This window comes from Sipha flava, unplaced genomic scaffold, assembly GCF_003268045.1.
Source record: "Sipha flava isolate LNK unplaced genomic scaffold, YSA_version1 41_pilon_pilon, whole genome shotgun sequence".
Classification (NCBI taxonomy): Eukaryota; Metazoa; Arthropoda; class Insecta; order Hemiptera; family Aphididae; genus Sipha; species Sipha flava.
Genome location: NW_020273144.1, coordinates 395,004 through 413,999, shown reverse-complemented (window position 1 = coordinate 413,999; position 18,996 = coordinate 395,004). Strand labels below are relative to the sequence as shown.

Here is an 18,996-nt window from a genome sequence, read left to right as displayed (position 1 = left end):
ACATAATTTATTTTTTACCAAATATCCTAAAATAAATAACACTTCGTTTTAATGACATCAGTTAAAATACGGCCCCTTACTTTTAGACTTAAAACTGTAAAGCTCAATTAACAACATTTCATAGGATAACCGGGCACACCTGTCATTCCGTTTACCTATGATTATACGTCCCATAATATTTTGCTGTGAAATACTGTTCTTGCGCAAGTCTATAAAGACACCTTCATATACCATGTGTTTCGTTATTCTATTCGATCAGTCCTTTAATGAAAATTGTAGTTATTGATATCTATGCTGATAACTGATAAATATATAGTATATTATATGTTGAAAAAAAAAATTATTTCGTAATCTATATAATAACCTAATATAAAAAATAAATAGTTAAATAGTTAATATTTAAACTGCCCTTTAATGAATATAGTTTAAATCGTAACTATTACTATCGAGTTATTATAAAGGTTACTAAACATTTTTTTTTTTTATAACATAATATACATTATATGTATTAGTCATCATCATAATCATCAATAACTGTACTTAAACTACGGTGAAATGACTGAACATTTCAAACTATAATATAGACATATGTATATATAGTGTGTTCGCTAATTTAGGTAACACTACCTTTTTCGATCACATTATATTGGAATAAATCGAATTTTTACAAGATAGTGATATAAAATACACAACTCTAAATACATTTCGAAATGTATATTTACATACCTCTAACTTGTAAAAATAATTCGATTTATTCCAATATGATCCGAGAAATCCAGTGTTCCCTAAATTTGTGAACACACTGTGCACGGTGTGGTAAAGTATACTAACTGTGTTTGGACATTAGTAAAAATCGGTCAATAAGGATGCCCGATCCGGCATTGTCCAAACGGGACAACAATTATAGTAACTGCTTTAACGACGATCCCGTATCGTTCCGTATCACACGGACAATTTTCTGAGAGGCGAATTAATGCAATATCGAATACTAACGGATTGTTGTTGTAGGTGAACTGACCATCGCGCCATCAAACTCGCCGCCAACTTCCAACACGCCACCCATGGGCGGCGGTGGCGGTGGAGACGGATCACCGGGCGGCGGAAGGGATTCCGACCACAGCCCGCCGCCGATGAACAGTCAACTTTCCGAATCGCAGTTGTCCGGAAGCGGCGGTGGTCGCAGCGTGGTGACCGGCAGCCCATTCGCCGTGTCCACCAACCGCGATTACCACTTCTCGCACATACAACACGGCCAGGTACCGTATACGTTCAACTTGCCAGCTCACGATTACAACCCGTCAAATTATTAACTGGTTTTCGATTTGTTTGTTTATTTGTTTGTTTTTTTTTTTTTCGTTTTGTTTTGTTCTGTTTTTTTTTTTTTTATTATTATTATTATTCGTCTGTTTTAACGCAATAACAACAATATTAGAAAAACCATCTCTTCGCACACATTTTTTTACATCGTTTACCGGTAACTTTGTTACGTATTACCAAGCCCTTCTTTCTATGTGTATATGAGATACGAAAAGTCTAACGAAGACGCGAACGATGTCAGTAATATAAGTAAATTCTTATATCTAAGGCTGGCGCGACCTTAGATCACACTTATCATAATGTGTTAAAGGATAGTACTAAAGATCTCTGGAATTTTCTTAAATTTAAAATCTCGCGCCGATTAAAAGTGCCTAAAACTTGTGTTGATGAGATAGTTAAAACGTCACAGTTGCTATCGCCTAAGACAAATTGCAAATAAATCTATACGTTCCGCGGGCTCTGATGCAAATCAAACAAGATCAATCCGATCGGTTAATGAGCACACCAAATTACTCGTATACACAAACATGCGTTCGCTCTTCGTTTTATACAATAATATCTATAACATTTTACACATAAGCTTTGCTTAGTAATTTTTCCTCGCCTTTTAGTACATTGTTGTTGTTGTGTTTTTTTTTTTTTAAATTTTTATTTACCATCTAAACTATATCAATTTTATTTTTTAACCGCACGAGATGTTTGAACCTAAACATTTTTTTTTTTTTTTTAGAATACATTTAACAAAAATTGATTACATTTTGTTTGTACGCATTTTAATGTAACATCGTGTTAATATTAATAATATATGTGCTGTCCGTTATCTTATTGTGCTACATGCGATTTCATATAGCTTTCGTATGTATAAATATGTATATGTGACATTGCGCACAACGAAATTGTTTTTATAATCGTTAGATTTAACTATTTGATACCAGAAAATCATAAATATTTATTGTAAAATAAAAATTTAAAAAAAAAACATTAATACATGTGCGAATACACGTAATAAAATAATGTGCCATTTCGTTAGGTTATAATAATTATAATGAAGTGAATCCGTAAAATGTAAATGTACAATAAGTGTGTATATAGTAAAGTGCAATAAATATAATATATATTAACGGTAGATAATATTCAGTTATGTATTCGGTATATTATGATTGTGTATAAGTCCATGTGTTATTATATTTTTATTATTATCATTATTATTGTAATGTTTAAGCATAATAATACTATTATTATTATTATTATTTTTATTATTAATTAAGTTAGTTGTGTACATATAGGTGCTATTGCAAAACTGTTATTGGATGTCGACCTCGACTGATGTTCTAATAATATAGACGTAACAGCATTGTTGCAGTCAAAATTTGTCATCATCACATCATTATATTCTTTTTCCATTCGTTGTTATTATTATTGCTGTAATAGAATATCAAATTTGAAAAAAAATTATTTTTATCAAAAATTCGTCCCCAAAACGCAATGAAATCGTTCGTAACGTGCCTGGACGTCGGCAAACATAATTTATTATATCGATTGATTTGCAAATCGTCGCCAGTGTTTTGCTTATCGGCTTTTGGACAGCGATCACATAGGAATCATTTTTTCGATTACTACCGGTCGATTTAGAACACCCAATGCGTTTTGTTCGATTCGCAATATTTTGCACTCCAAAAAACATCTTTTTTAGACGTTAATGATTTTCCTACCTCTTGTATTCTTCGATTACGGTTGAACGAAAACCGCTTGAACGTGTAATACGGCCGTTTTTAAATTCGTTTCGCGATACCGCAACGCAACTGCGCTGTTCGCAAGAATTTCATTGATTCCCGTTGACCTTACCGTCGGCGCGCGCGGCATAACGGCACGTTACTCACATAAATAAACGTGTTATTGCGAACGTACCGAATGTCGTGTACGCGTATCGAAACGTTTTACGACCGCGTTATAATTATTCGCACCGGAGAGATTGTCGTACGCAACGTTTTCGGAATTAATCCCGACGCGAGATTCGAACGAGAAGAAAGACGAACGCGTTGGACGCTAAGTAAAAAAAAAAAAAATTAGAAAAAGTTTACGCCGCGCGAACACGAACCAGAAATTCCTGTTTACCGCGTATAGGGTAACGCGCGTTTCGTTCGGATTAATCGAAAAATAACAAACATTCGTATTAATCTTCTTCGCCGTTCTTCTCCTCCGTCGCCCTTTCACAATTCTTCCGAAATCGTTTTGTCGTCGTCTTGCGCGCGACTTTAAAAAAAAATAAATAAAAACTGAACGAATAAAATAATTTCGAATCTTACCGACGTCACAGGACCGCGGAACACGCCAGCGCCCTCTGTCCCGGAACAAGCTTGCGGGAAACCGTCGGGGCAATACGCCGCCGCGACGGGAGTCGAACACATCCTTCGGCAAGAGATCTCGCCCCAGGTTTCGCGTGACGACTGCTGCGGGGACGAGATTCGTAGTCGCGACCGATCGATATAAACGAAATCCAGAACCGGTTCCGCGTTAAATTAAACTAGCGATTAAATAAAACTAAAAAAAACTAGCTAATTAAATTAGCGACGGTCGGCAAGCATTCCGTAGATCCGACGACGCGATTATAAAATGTGCTCGCGATGACCGATCGATCGGAAACGCAATCGAAGAGGATTCCGGAACGGTGGTAGGCGAACTTGATAGGCGATGTCCCGATTTTCTCTCCCCGAACGCGCCCTAGAACATCTCCGCTGCGGTACATCGCGCCGTGGCTCTGCATTCTTTTTTCGTCGCCCTTCGCACAAGGTCGTGTTGTAACCGCCTCGAGAAGATGATAAAATAATTTCGTCGAACAACTCACCAGTTTCTCCCTGTCCCTCCCATCCGGATATACCCGAATCACGCGGCACGGACCGGTCAGTGCACACACGGTAGACGAAACAAGCCTTGTTGAAAATCTGCGAACGTTTTGGCAATAATTGCAGGGCTACGGCATAAAACGGTAATAGTAAAAAAAAAAAAAAAAAAATTTGATAATTATATCATCTTGCCGTTTGTTCGAAAATTAGTTATAAAACTGCATTACAATTATTATTTCGTACTTTTGCTCTTAGTTCTTTGAGGTCTAAAACTTTACAACTAAACAGTTTAGGAATATTGACATTTATTGTTTTTACCCATAACCTTTCAATTGCATAAATATACACAGGAATTCAATATAATTGTGATCCATTATTTTCAATTACATTACCGTGTGTACAAAACGATTGTACGATATTGGCTCCTCCATTGATCCTCGTTACGATGTGTTACGTCTGCGTTGCACTAGGGAAGTGACTCTTATTATTCATATTTATTTTTTACGATTTAACTATGTACACAGTTATTACATGTATATAAATATTATCGATTAACTCTGTGTATTTCTGTATTGAAATAATATTATTTAGATGGATATATATATATATACATATTATGTTTTTTTTTCTTTTTTCGTTATTGTTTCTGTTTGTTAATAGATTTGTGTGTTACATAATAATTTATTCGTTTACGCTTCATAATAATAATAATAATAATAATATTATATATGTATTAATGTAAAATTTTATTGTATTTAAAACAAAAATCGTTTTAGCGTTTGACGTGTACCTACGTCCAGCAATAATTATGACTTACATTTCTAATTATTATTAAATTGTTTTCTTTTGAAAAAAACGATTACACCCAACAAGTTCGTTTCGTACTCAAATCGATCATGAAACATTAAATCTTACAAAATTCCACCATCGATACGTACATATATAACAAATACATGTATAATTTATATATATAAATGTATGCTTATTATTATTATTATTATTATTATTATTATTATTATTATTTTGTAAGACCGATATATGTTTTTAACTACCAAAGTATAAGATATTATATTATATTTCTTTTTGTGAGACTATATATTTATGTATAAATATGTAGTTACGAATAGGATCTGTTTTGTGATATTGGAAGTCCTTATAGAATATATAATTGTACATATACACTCATATACGCACAAAAAAAAAAAAAAAAAACCAATATACATTATTTCATCTGTATTACCTCTGTTTAATATCCTCGAACGTCGGTTAGTTATTATAATTATTCAATAAAATTAAATTAAATTAAAAATTAGTAAATGGTTAATACTCGTAAGTTAATACATAAATAAATAAACAAATAGCTTATGTATAAAAATAAATACAATAATACTTCAAGCTAAGCATTTATTTATTTATTCGTATATTCTATTTGTTTATTTATTTATATATTATAATTATTCAGTCGTAACAGGTTTTTTTTTTTTTTTTAACGAAAAGAAATCGTCTTCGACAACGCTCTAAGCTTTTTTTTTTTCAACCATTTAAGTCGCTTAGGCTGATTTCGCTGAACACCACGACTATGTAAAAGTTTCGAAGAAACGGATTGAGCAATTATTTTTTCGTCTAATATATACTTATCCGTAATCGTAAATTTTATTAAACCTAATCATCACGCCCCCAATTTCTTAGAGACAATCTTCAAGCATAGACTTGAAACCAGTACTTCACGCCCTACTCGACTCAAAATATGCAATAATAATACACTTAGTGATCGAATATCAAATGTATCACATATCATCAGTTTTCCGAGCTAGAAATAAGAAATTAATAATTATATATTTCAGTAATAACATACGTGCATTCGAGAATGTTTTTCCGTAGACTTAAACGATCGGCGTTGTAGCTTTAAACTTATCAACCGTGGTGAATAGCGGTGCACTAAAGTCCGTTCGAAAACTTTTTGATTTTTTATATTTTATTCCTTACCATCAATAAAAGCTAATTAAATAATGTTTCCTCCTGCATTTCGTCTACTAGATAATACAACTTTCTTCGTTGTACTAAACATTTTTTTTTATATAAATGAGTTTTCCGAAATCGAGAGAAAAATTATTAAAACAAACAACAATAATGTTCCAAAAGTTATAGGAATCAATTTTTGAATACTTAAATACACGAATACAATGGAACAACACAGTTTCAATCGATTTATTCATGTTTAAACATTTTTTATTTATTCGCATAATCCAAGTGCAACAGCCGTTGTAGAGTATTATTGTGGGAACGCATTCAATATCAACGTCACCCGATCAGGAAATATATAACTTTAGTTAACTAAACATGTTTCATTAAATTCTGCAGAGGAATTAACTCAACTCGTCCCCATAAGGTATCACTCACGCGACCCATCCAGATCAGTGGTATCATTTCAGTGCTTACTGAAGTAGTCGGCATACTTTATAATTTTAAATTGCCGACTCGGTTGCTAATTTTATCAAAATGTCGAATCAGTACAAAAATATAATGATTTGTACTTTGTGCGCAAGTGAAAGTATCCGTACAAGTACGCGTCCCATTTTTCCGGCTAACAATATGTCAATGTCTTTATAAAAGACGTATTTATACTGTGATGATGTGCAGACTTTGGAATAGCTGAACCCTAGGCTGTGGAAAATGCATGCCCCTCCTCTCCAAATGACGCCACTGATCTGGTTACGATATATTCCTTCGTCCAGGACCGATAACTACGTTTTCTGGTTTTAAGAACGAAACTTGCAATAGCGGTGTAGATGATGGATTAGTTTTTAGGTTATTGTAGATTCGGTGCGATTTCTACAGAACGAATTGTTACGCGAAAACGAAAACGATTTTGTATCAGGTACCTGCAACCGAACGTTACCAAAGTGTTTCCGAAAACGGATCAGTAGACATTTCGAACAACCGAAAATGTTGTAGCTTCGAAAAGAGTAATCGAACGCCGTATGGTCAGGTGAGAGACCCGAATGGACAATTGTTAACAGAATGAATACGGTAATATGTTGTGCGCTTGTTCCGATGGCTTGCCCAATGTGCACGCGTAACACCTTCTCGCCGAACGAGAGACGATAACACGTTTTTCGCGCTTTTTGACGTAATCAAAACAATTAACACACGGTTTGAACCAAAGGCGAGTCGAACACCGACACGTTACCGGGGCAGATCGATTAAAACCATCCGCGAAAAAATTGCTCCGGCTTCGTTCGCTTTACCTTGTAACTGCTCAGATACGCAACTACTGAGCACTGATCTTACTGACCGGCCCCGGTAGATGCGGTGGTTGCGAGCCGCCACAGGTTTGAACGCGCCTTGACGCACGCCCATACGTGGATGGTGTGCGGGCTGATTGGTTAACGCAGTGTGGGCTCAGTGCAGCCTACCAACGGGGTCGAAAGCTCTAGGCCCGTAGCCAGAACAAATCATCGGGTAGGCAAACCAAACTGTAATGAAAAGGAGGGTGGGGGAAATTAGAAAAAACAATATAACGCAAAACATACCACTACTTAATGCACACGAACGTTTAAAATACTTGTTGGAGGAGGAAACTATTGGGTCCAGGGATATAATTTCCTTCCCCCCTCCGTGGCTACGAGCCTGGAATGCTCGCGACCAGTCCCCATCTGATGCGCCCACCGGACCCGTGCGAGGGACGTGCGTCCGACCGCAGAAAAGAAAGTGACGAGTGGACGACTTTTGCTTCGTCACTCGTTCCCGGTCGGCACACAGTGCCGTAACTGAACTACCCAAGGCCTACGTGCAAATCAAAATCTTGAGACCCGTTATCGTTATACATTTTTGAGCATTTCGACTGTCTCAACGAAAAAGGTCATAACTCGTTTTTTCTAACTTTTCAGTATAAATAAATTTAGCATTGCAATTCATATTCTAATTCCATTTTTAAACGTACATTTTCAAAAATAATATCACTGATAGAATGAAGGATAATTTCAGTTAAAAAAAAAAAAATACAACTTCAGGGTTAATTAAGACATACCACTTATAAAAAAAAGTAGTATCTATACTTAAGGCCCTTTTCGTGGATATTTTCTATAAAAAAAATACGTATCTATACTTTTACAGTCTTTTTCGTGGGTGGGTGGCTATTATAATAAGACCCATATTTATTTACTACCTTTTTCCTCGATGGCTACTGAAACCAAATAATAATAGTATATGTACGACTGTAGTCATATCTGAACATACTATTGTTTTCGTTGGAAATCATGGTTTCAGTACATTATTAAATCATTTTATTTATATTCTCTTTAACTAAATAAAATTACGACCGTTATCGTAAGAGATACAGTAAGAAATCCTTCACTAGATGGCAGTACTAATTCAATATTGGAAATAGTCGAGTTACGACCTTTTTTCGTTGGGGCAGTCGATTTGACCTTTTGATAAGGCCCTATATTGTACTACGAGGCTCGGGCCTATGTGCAATACACATCCGGTTTTCACGGCACTGTCGACACGCTTCGCAACAGCATGACACGCTATTACTAACACGCCACCCACGGCTGCCCACACCCGTCGTCGGCCGGTGGTGCGCAACGTCTCACGATATCCTCCCCATCATCCCCCTCGTCACCGTTCCATTCAATACGATTGTTGTGTAACTATGTTGTGCCTTGTACGCGCGCGTGCGACAGTTATTCAGCTACTCGAACATCGGCACCGTGAACGCGGTATCCGGAGTGATAAGTCCCACCAACCTGAGTCTGCTGTCCAACCCGGGCGGCAGCCCTTCGTCGTCTTCGGGCGGCGGTGGAGGAGGAGGCGGTGGCGGCAGGTCGCGCGGACACTCGCAGACCACGTTGCCGCGGTGGAACACGCAGTGCTCGTCCGGGCAGCCGTTCATCACGCTCGACGAGGACTACATGATGACGCCACTGATGTCCGGGAACGGTGGTCAGGGTAACGCCGGCACGTTGATCGACGACGGTTTGCATATATTATTATTATTATTATTATCGTTATTATTATTGTTGTTACTACGCTATTATCGCTGCACGACTCGTATGTGTTTAGCTGGTACATCATTTCGACGATCGAAAACACAACCCAAAAAATATTACAACCAAAACTTATAAGTATCATGTCTTGGACGTCATGTTGCTGACGTTGAGTTTGTGCACGTGTACATTTTTCAAACCGAACGCTGACATTCTGCCACAACACCCCCGAAATTCTAACGAAATGCAAAGGCTGAAACCGTTGTCGGATTGCAGTTACTACGGTTCAGTGAAAAAAATGACTAAAACTAACACTGAAAATCGATTGATGGGGTACGGTGGGTCGTTAATAAATTGTTCGTGTCCGTATTCTTTACAGTTCGCTATGCCTCTCTATCGAACTGCACCGAAACGTAAACAGTTTTTAAAAAATATACCGTCTACCGTCGAACAACGAACCGTTTGTAAATCAGCCCCATAAGCGGTTTGACATTTTTCAGTTGGTGGTTAATATCACCCGCCCGCCTACCAAAAAAATCATAACAGGTACATACATTTATCCGATTTCTATCGAATTACCAATTTCATATTACCTGCAGCTGCCATTTGCCCCAAGACCAAGTACCCGCCCGTTAAAACGACACCCGCCCCAAACTTTTTGGTTGTTCAGTGAACCACAAAAATGCATGATCCGAAGCCGCCTCTGATCAGCGCTGCAGTGCGCATCGGGATAATGTTTCCAGTAGATACGACGAGCTATGATGATAACGATAATATTTGTGTATAACGTTTGCATTCGTGATCCGCTGTTTAACGTTTGTTAAGTGTTTTCTGTTCGTTTTGCAGACAGATACTTCAACAGCGTAGTCCATCAGACCGACGGCATGGACAGGATGGACACAAGTGAATCTCAACACATCCAATCGTCGAATTCGGGTAACCGGAACAGCCCGAACTCGGTCGACGGACAACAAGACAACATAACCAAACCGCAGACGTAGCCATCAACGAGTGCGCGCGGAGTACAACGCCCGTCAATCATATTATTCTAGGCAATTCATTCTAGTTAATTATACACAATTATTATTATTATTATTATTTTATTATTATTATTATTATTATTATTATTACTATGGACATTTTAATACGTGTAAAAAAATTATATAAGTACGTAAAATATTATCATGCATATTATTAAAATTTTAAATAAATTTAATAAAACAAAAAAAAAAAAAAAACCAAACGAAAAATGTTCATTGATAGTCGATAAGGATTTAATACACGATGTACATCGTTTTAATGTTTTTATAAATCACCAGCACCGTTAATATTATTATTATTATTATTATTATTATTATTACATTATACTATGAATTAAATCGATTTTTTTTTTTAACCACGCACAGTCCGCGCAATATTTGTTTTATTTCAAAACGCGCGGTACGACTGGTACAAGTCGGAGCGGACGATTCCTTCGGGCGCTCGTTGTACGCGGACAACAAAATGTTGACAACAATATCCTTTACGAAGTTATCTATTCAACCGTTCGGATTGGTTCGGATGCGTTGATAAGTGTTCATTTCGTTCGCCGTTGGTCATCGCGATGTTTACGGTTTTCAATCGGAAGTATAATTTATTTTTATTCGTTCTGTTGATGGACCGAGGATGAACACGAATCGCCCGTCAAATATATACGAATAATAATGTTATATTCACTCGTATTTTTATTTCGTTCTATTTTTTCATTTGCATATTCGACGGGTCCTTTGTTCCTTGAAAAATGTATTCGCACAAGGTACTTAACCGTGCGTTGTTATTATTATTATTATTTTTGTTGTGGTCGAAAAATAGGATTTTGTAACTGCCTAAATACGTACTTGGGTTCGAGAAGTATTTCCTCAATGTGCTCACATATTGCGTGTAAAAATGGTTTGTTTTAAATCGGATCAATATACTTTTTATGTTCGTTGGTATTGCAAGGCGCGTTGGATACGCAACACAGTTAACACGTAGTTCAATATTTCAACGAATGTTGTTATTATTATTTAGGAGCTGTGTGTGCACGATTTATGATGGTAAACGATTTGATAATAACATTTCCGGGAGTAACCGAATTGGTTCCTTTTTAAAAAAATATATTGTATTAGGTATAGTTGAATTTGTTCCCATTTGTGTACAGGTAAAATAGTGCCAGTTTTAATTTTTAACACAATTTACCTACACTATTAAAAATTAAAATTCAGCGGGCCAGTGTATAAAGAACAAAAAAACAAAATTTTAAAAGCTTTATGTATGACATATAGACACAATTATAATATCGATAAGAAGTATAATAGACTATAGATTACTAGAGAATAGCAAATTACTAGCAAACAGCTAAGAAATAGCAAATACTTGGAAAATTGTATGACTGAGGACATTAATGAGAAGATTATGAGAAATGAATATTTAAAGAAAGTTAGCTTCAAATTTGCAAATCAGTGGTTTTTAATTGTATTTATTATGATTTATTATTTGTATTTCGTACACCTAAGTGATGACTTCCAAATCAATGATTTAAAATTGTATATATTTTATCATTTTTTTTTTTTTAACACACATTAACGCACATTGTTAACCAAGACTACTTTAAAATTGATAGTCTTCAGCCTGTAAAATTGAAAAGGAAAATGTGCGTAATTAAACGGTAACCAATTCGGCTATACCTAATAAAATACCTTTTTCAGACGAAAACCAATTCGACACATGGGTTTGGAGCTTGAGAACCAATTCGGTACCAACCACATTTCCAGCATAAGTTAATTACGTTCGCGATAATGTGTGCATGTCGACGCGTTGGAATATCTCACATACAAATGTCATCTTCAAACACTTTTGTTCGTATAGATTATCAATACAAAAGAGTGAAACCTCTCTTAACGGATACCTCTGATTAGCGGACACTTCTCAATAACGGACAAATTTTCCGTCCCCGGCATAGCCCCTTTTTAAAATAATGGATTACGCTCCTCTAAAAAGCGGAACCTCTAAATAACGGACGTGGACAGGTTTAGGTAGTCTGGTGTGTTCAAATACCTCTTAATAAGGAACAGATAAACCGGGAAGCACGAATCTGTTTTATATACTATTCCTATATTTCCGATAAAGACATTTATCTGTATGATTTAATGGGCGATTGTAAATTCCATCGATTTACAGTTAGTCGATTTTAGGATTGAATTAATAATATGTATATTCCACTGATAATTTTTTTTTACCTGAAAAAAAAAATGTAAATTCCACCAGTACGTATTTTTGACCTGAAACACACATAAACTCCTTTGAGAACACACATCCAAATATACATCACTTTACAAAAACTCTATAAGACAATCAATCATTCACTTAAATTAAATTAAACAGCATTAATGAACCTAATAATCTTAGAAATTAACAATCAAAATCACGCCGAAAATATTTAAACACCATAATTTCGGCATTCAAAGAAAACAATATTACCATTATGCAATTCGTCAAAGCTGCATCTAAACATTACCCAACCAAATTTTTTATTTTAATTTATTGTATTTAAATACACTAAATATATTATAATAAATCTGTATCCACATAAATTATGTAATCTTAATTAATTAGATTGGGTTTGGATTAAAATTTTACCTACATAATGTTACTTTTATTTCAGGGCTTTGAAATAGATCATGTATGTTTTTCCGAGTGTCGATGAATTTCTATACTTAATTTTGAGTGAAATTAGATACTTATTGATTTTAATATGAATGAATATTTTTTTTTTGTGCTAGTCATAGATACCCTCTTAATATACATAATAATTAGGGCTCAGATTTCAATGCATTTGCATCTTTTTTTTTTAAATGTCTTACACGATAATTTCCAAGCTATTATTTCACTTCCTATTATCTTAATTCATTATCTATTACTGATTGCAATGTTATAAAAAATATCCCAATGGAAAACATTTTTCAACCCCTCCCCCAAAAAAAAAAAAAAAAAAAAAAAATAGAAAATCCTGGATCCGCCACTGGTGGAATTAATTGTATAGTTCGTTATTTTAAATTGTTTTTTAAAAAAATGTACTGAAATATGCATTTTTATTTTTAAAACCCCAAAATATGTAATTAAAAACAAAACCATTACATATGCAAAAATATGCAAAATAAAAATAGTATTTGATTCAGTAGAACATTAACTAAATTTGTGTTCATATTAGCATTAAATTGAATAAATAGAAAAAAACATGCATTTTCATAAACATCCGAATTAGTGTTTGTTATTAACTAATTAATATCTATAGCTCGTGCGGGGAAAGGCAAATTCAGTAATGACGAAATGCAGGCTTCACCTGTGGCTTGCACTGTGCCCGTCTTGTAACACACTGTTATTATTCGTTAATCGGTGAGTAGTATACTCGTAAGGTAATGAATAAGTCTATAAAAGACTACGCTTACACTCATGCATTTGCACAACTATTTGTTTGACAACGATGAGTATGATATCCGACGTGACGTTTCGGACATAATTTTAGCGAATAATAAAAAATATCAATGTCAATAATATAAAACAGTTGTTTATCTATTTGAATATAACATTCTTTCGTTTAACTTTTCTGAACATTTTTCCGGCCATCTTTGTTCGTTTCGTATATCACTATCACGCTTCATATTTTTTTTTATAGAGAATTTTTAACCTTAAAGTTCACTAACCCTACCTCACTGTGTGTTTATTTTCGGTATAGTATGATTTATATGAATGGGTTTTTTTTTTTTTTATTTCTATAATGATTTTGTGGACTAAATTAATTCGAGGTAAACTGTATTGTTACATTTTTATTAATTGGTAACACACCTCAAATCACAATACATTTCGGCTAGTACCAGCGAAACAATTAAAATTAAAATCGTCGTATTAACGAACGGCGATGAAGGTGTTCAGTGGCAAATCTCAGGTCAGAGTGTAATCTTGACATATCGTGATTACGATATAACTCGTTTATTGAACATAGTCTATAATATAGATCAGTGGTCTACAACCAGTGGGTCGCGACCCAATTTTGGGTCGCGTAAGCTTTAAGAATGGGTCACGATAAGTGAACATCACAAGGAACAAGGCGAATCGTAAATTTAGAAACTGTAATATTATCAATATTAGAACTAGATCAAGAATGGCATTATTTTTATTTAAAACAGTATTGAATTGGGATAAATTTAAAAATGAAATTTTAGATAGAAAGTCTACTGACGATTGATTTAAATTTAAATAGTTAGGTGAACAGGAAGGAGAAGTGAATTACCATTTTAAATTTGGCGTATTATAATCACCTACTAAAATTACATTTATAACGTAGGGATAGGAAATTAATAGATCATTAATAATATCGAAGTTTTTATTGTATAACGTTATAGGTGAGCAAGGAGGAAAATAAGCATTACCTAAAATATAGTAAATGAAATTAATTTTGACAATAATAAATAAATGTTCTACGGAACAGGGAGGTAAGGGTAACATACGAGAATAGTATTTATTATTTATTGCATTTAGCACACCACCACCTCTTGAACAATCACATATTGTATCTCAAATACTGTTTATCTATAATTTTCTATTGGTGTATACTGTATGGTATTTAAATTTGTCTCAATTCTTTTGATTACAGTCAATACTTCTATTTTTAACTCCCACTTCTGACAGAAGTTAAGGAGTTTGAAAAAATATCTTCAGAATACTACACCTGAGTTATGGCTTATAGGCTTGATCTTTTTTCCATTTATAGATACGTAAATATAATGAATGATATGGTAATAGATAAGTTTTCCAATAGTGGTAAACTGGTAAAGCTAGACGACTAAAATTAAAAATCTAATTTAGTTGTAAGTTTAGTTTATGGTTTTTTAATTCATATATTAATGCTATTATAGTTTTATTTTGTAATGTAATATGTAGCTGATTAGTGCTCCGCTAAAAAAATACCTGGATATGCCACTGAATGTTATAAATATTTATGTACTATACTCCATACTTCCAACTAAGATTTGCTTATAAGGAGTAGGTAGGTATCAACACTAATATTATAATTTATATTTAAATATTATGTATGTCATAATATTGAAATATCAATAAATCAAATCAAATTTTATCCTTTATTAATACTTTTTCATAAAATAACATAATGTTCATATTGTTTTTCTTCATCTTTTTAGTTAAGTGTATATTCATGATTTTTAAAAAATATTTTCATAGACTGAAGTTAATTAGTTGATGAGTTATTTCAATTACCTAATTATTTTATTTATGTTATTAATCTTATTTTTTTTTTACAATTTGACGTAATTGATACATTTAAATGGTTCTTATTATTGCTTATTAATACAGCCATTGTTGTATTAAATGGTTTAGGTGATTTTACTTTTGTAGAAGCACTGGTGTATTTCTCTCGAAAATATTAATAACTTCTAATAATATCTAAGCAGATGTGAATAATTAAAGTGGAAATTTAATTTATTTTAACAATTTTCTTTTAAATTTGACAAACAATTAGAAATTTTACATTTTCATACGCATTTTGTCGATCACCTGATGACATTACGAACATTTTTCACATAGATCTACTTATAGTATTTTACAGTATGACCTGTCGTATACGCCACGCAAAGGCTTGACATATATAACAGATATATTTCGATTATTAAGTCTCAGACCGTCAAAGAGTAAATATCGATACCTTTCGGTTAAAACTTATTTAATTCTCCTTTTGGTGACCACGATAACGAGTACTGGACAAATTAAAAGTACCATAGGATTTATATTTTATAACTCTAAGGTATTTTTATTCTCGAACAACTAACCACGATAACGAGTACCAACTGGATGAGAAAGTAAGTACAGAAACATCTTGTTACTTTACAAAAGTTTTATATCGCCACAAACGCTTCAGTACACACACTAGGATTTGATACTCCCAATTTACTAGGAAAAAAATGAAAAACAAACATTTTATAGTTTAAAACCAAATTAGAATATAATAACTTCAAAGTCTCACAATAAAAGACACAATTTACTTTTAAATAAAAACTTGTCGTTAGTCGCGACACCTTGCGACTGTTCGATCACCGTTGATGTTGCCTTAAATAGGTTTTGAAATTTAAATGACGGCAATCATTTATTTTTGCCTCGTATGTAATTTATTACAAATTATTAAGTTTCAAGCTATAATATTTTGTGACCATTCATATATGGATCAATACAACAGACCTGTTTTTAATTTTTTCAAAAATATTGGTTTTGAAATTTGAATTTGAAAATAAATAAATTTGAAATTCAGGGATTTTTTTATTATTATGTTAATGACACTGTAGAGGGTGAATTTGTGAGAATTTTTTTTTCGATGTTGGCACCAATGAATTTGGAAACTTGATTTCTTATCAATGAGGAGAACTGACCCAAGTAACTTATAAGTACATAACTTTAAAGTACCTTACTTCTTCGCCGTCCATCACAGCTGCTGACAATAATAAATCGTCTTTGTCTGAACTTGATCTTTCATAATAGATAAATAAATATCCATAGTAATAAATGTTTCACATCAAAAAACCTTTAGTAATTAAAATTTAACAAAAAATAAGCATTTTGTCTTTTATGTAGGTACTTAAATATATTTATATCGATAATGACTAATTTACGGATACACGCAGTATGGGTGTCACGATGAAATATTTCGTTTCGGTTAGATAGATCAAAAGATATTTAATAACGATAAGATATCGCCATATTTAATGCTACCACTTCGGTTTGAGCAGATACACAACTACAGCCGGGTTCACACTACACCATGTCGTGTCATGTCTTCTAAAATAATTATCTCTGATTGGCTGAACCATATTGTTACATCAAGGTATACCCTATGATAAATCACAAGTTACCTCACGAACCATAAGATACCGTGAAGTTGATTTTATCCAACTTTTGAGCGTGTGGTTATTTATTTTAATAGTAATAATTTAATATTCCATGATAACATTATTCATAATAACAAAGGGCTCGGAAGGTGTTGCATTTGCATGATTTTATTGAGATATTCAGTTTATTGCTAAGTAACCTTGAAATTATTTTCATGACACTATGAAAACCCTAATGGGAACATTTTGAAAGAAAATTTCAAATTTCAAATTATTTATTTTGTTTTATATTATCATATATATTTATACCTAGAAATTATATTTAACTTAGTATAATATATTAACAACATTTTTATAGTTACGTACGAGTATATTTAATAAATATAGGTAATATATATATGTTTAATATATATATTTAAATATAAGTATATATAATATCTTTATTTTGAACATTTTTGCGTTAAAAAAAAGTTAAGTGCATATTTTTAAAGCATATTTGTACTTTTTTAAGCGCATAAGTGCATGCATATTTAATACTTTTTAAGTGCATTAAGTTCCGAGTCCTAATAATAATATAATACATACTGTCTACTATATAATTTAATATTCATCAGTTATTACTTATTGAAACTTACGAAATTATTTTATATCTAATAAAAAAAACTGCGAAAATATGTAACCAAAATTTGATAGTATCACCATAAGATATATAACCTAACCATTATGGTATCACACATTTTCAAAGCACACGGTCTGGTAAAATACACGTCACGGTGTAGTGCGAACCCGGCTTACCGCGGTGAGGTTAAGCGGCCCTCACACGATCAATATTACTGACAATATTTTTGATACTGACAGTATTATTGATCGTGTAATTTGAGTACTGATGTACTGTCAGTATGGAAAACCCATACTGATGACTGATGGAAAAATCGGATATCGAGTCGTCAGTATTTATTTACTGATGATTATATTGATAGTGTGAGGTCGATATTGACATGTCATCAGTATTGGCATCTCTGCGATGGATGACGGAAGTGAAACCACTAGTCACGAATTCCGCGATCGGGTCATTTTGCGTGACTTTATTTCAGAGTACAAACAATTACCCGAATTGTGGGATGTTCGTTGTAAAGAGTACTCCAATAGAGATAAAAAAAAATTCTGCCTATAAAAAACTTATAGTTTATTATAAACTTTTGAAAAACGACTCTACAATTGAAGATGTAAAAAAATTAATACATTTAGAAGCAACTTCAGAAAAAGAAGTGGTACTGGAATAAACGACGTCTATCAACCATTATCTTGGTTATTTGAAGAGCTATCATTCTTAACGGATTTAGGAAAACCAATTAAAAGCGTTTGTTACAGTATCAAAAATTGATCTAAACTACTGTGAAAGTAAAAAATACTGAGTATTGGCTATAATTTGTATTGACCGTTTGAGGAGTACACTGTCAGCAATGTAAATACTGTCAATATTTCTACTGTCAGTATTACTGATGGTGTGAGGTCCACTTTAGACCGACCGTGAGATTGCCGTGTCGCAGCCGTGCGCCCGAACCGCAGGTCGTTCCACCGGCCGACGGGCGACATTACGTCGAATCCGTTGTCCCCCGGTTAATCGCCGGGTTGGCGACGAAAAGTTATTGTTTACACTCTGCGCTTTGCCACTTCAACTTGCGTTCCAACATTCGATCCCGCCGTTCGCCTGACGCATGTATTCGTAGGATGTAATCATGGGCGCGTTCACAGGAGAGGCCGGGTGGGCACTGACCATAGACATATTATAAGAGTGGACCGCGTATATCGGTATTTCTAACAATCGACACCCGGCGGTTTTGTCGATGTCGGACTTTCTGCACCCGATATTTTCAGAACGTGGACAATTTACACTGAGCGATTACGAATACGATAACGGCGAGTAGGTGCCTA

At 33.9% G+C, this 18,996-nt stretch overlaps 1 protein-coding gene across 6 annotated transcripts in view; it reads left to right on the top strand.

Moving 5' to 3' along the window:
- The window catches only part of LOC112689049 (nuclear factor 1 X-type), a 124,123-nt gene extending 113,850 nt beyond the window's left edge, over positions 1 to 10,273 (top strand). For 5 of the 6 annotated variants that reach the window (XM_025562549.1, XM_025562547.1, XM_025562548.1 and 2 more), the window contains 3 exons: positions 1,009 to 1,256; positions 8,849 to 9,140; positions 9,998 to 10,152. In XM_025562549.1, the coding sequence (XP_025418334.1) occupies positions 1,009 to 1,256; positions 8,849 to 9,140; positions 9,998 to 10,152 (695 nt within the window). Of the gene's footprint in view, positions 1 to 1,008; positions 1,257 to 8,848; positions 9,141 to 9,997 lie in introns of all 6 variants that reach the window. The other variant, XM_025562546.1, reaches the window with a different exon arrangement.
- Positions 10,274 to 18,996: the final 8,723 nt, after the last annotated feature.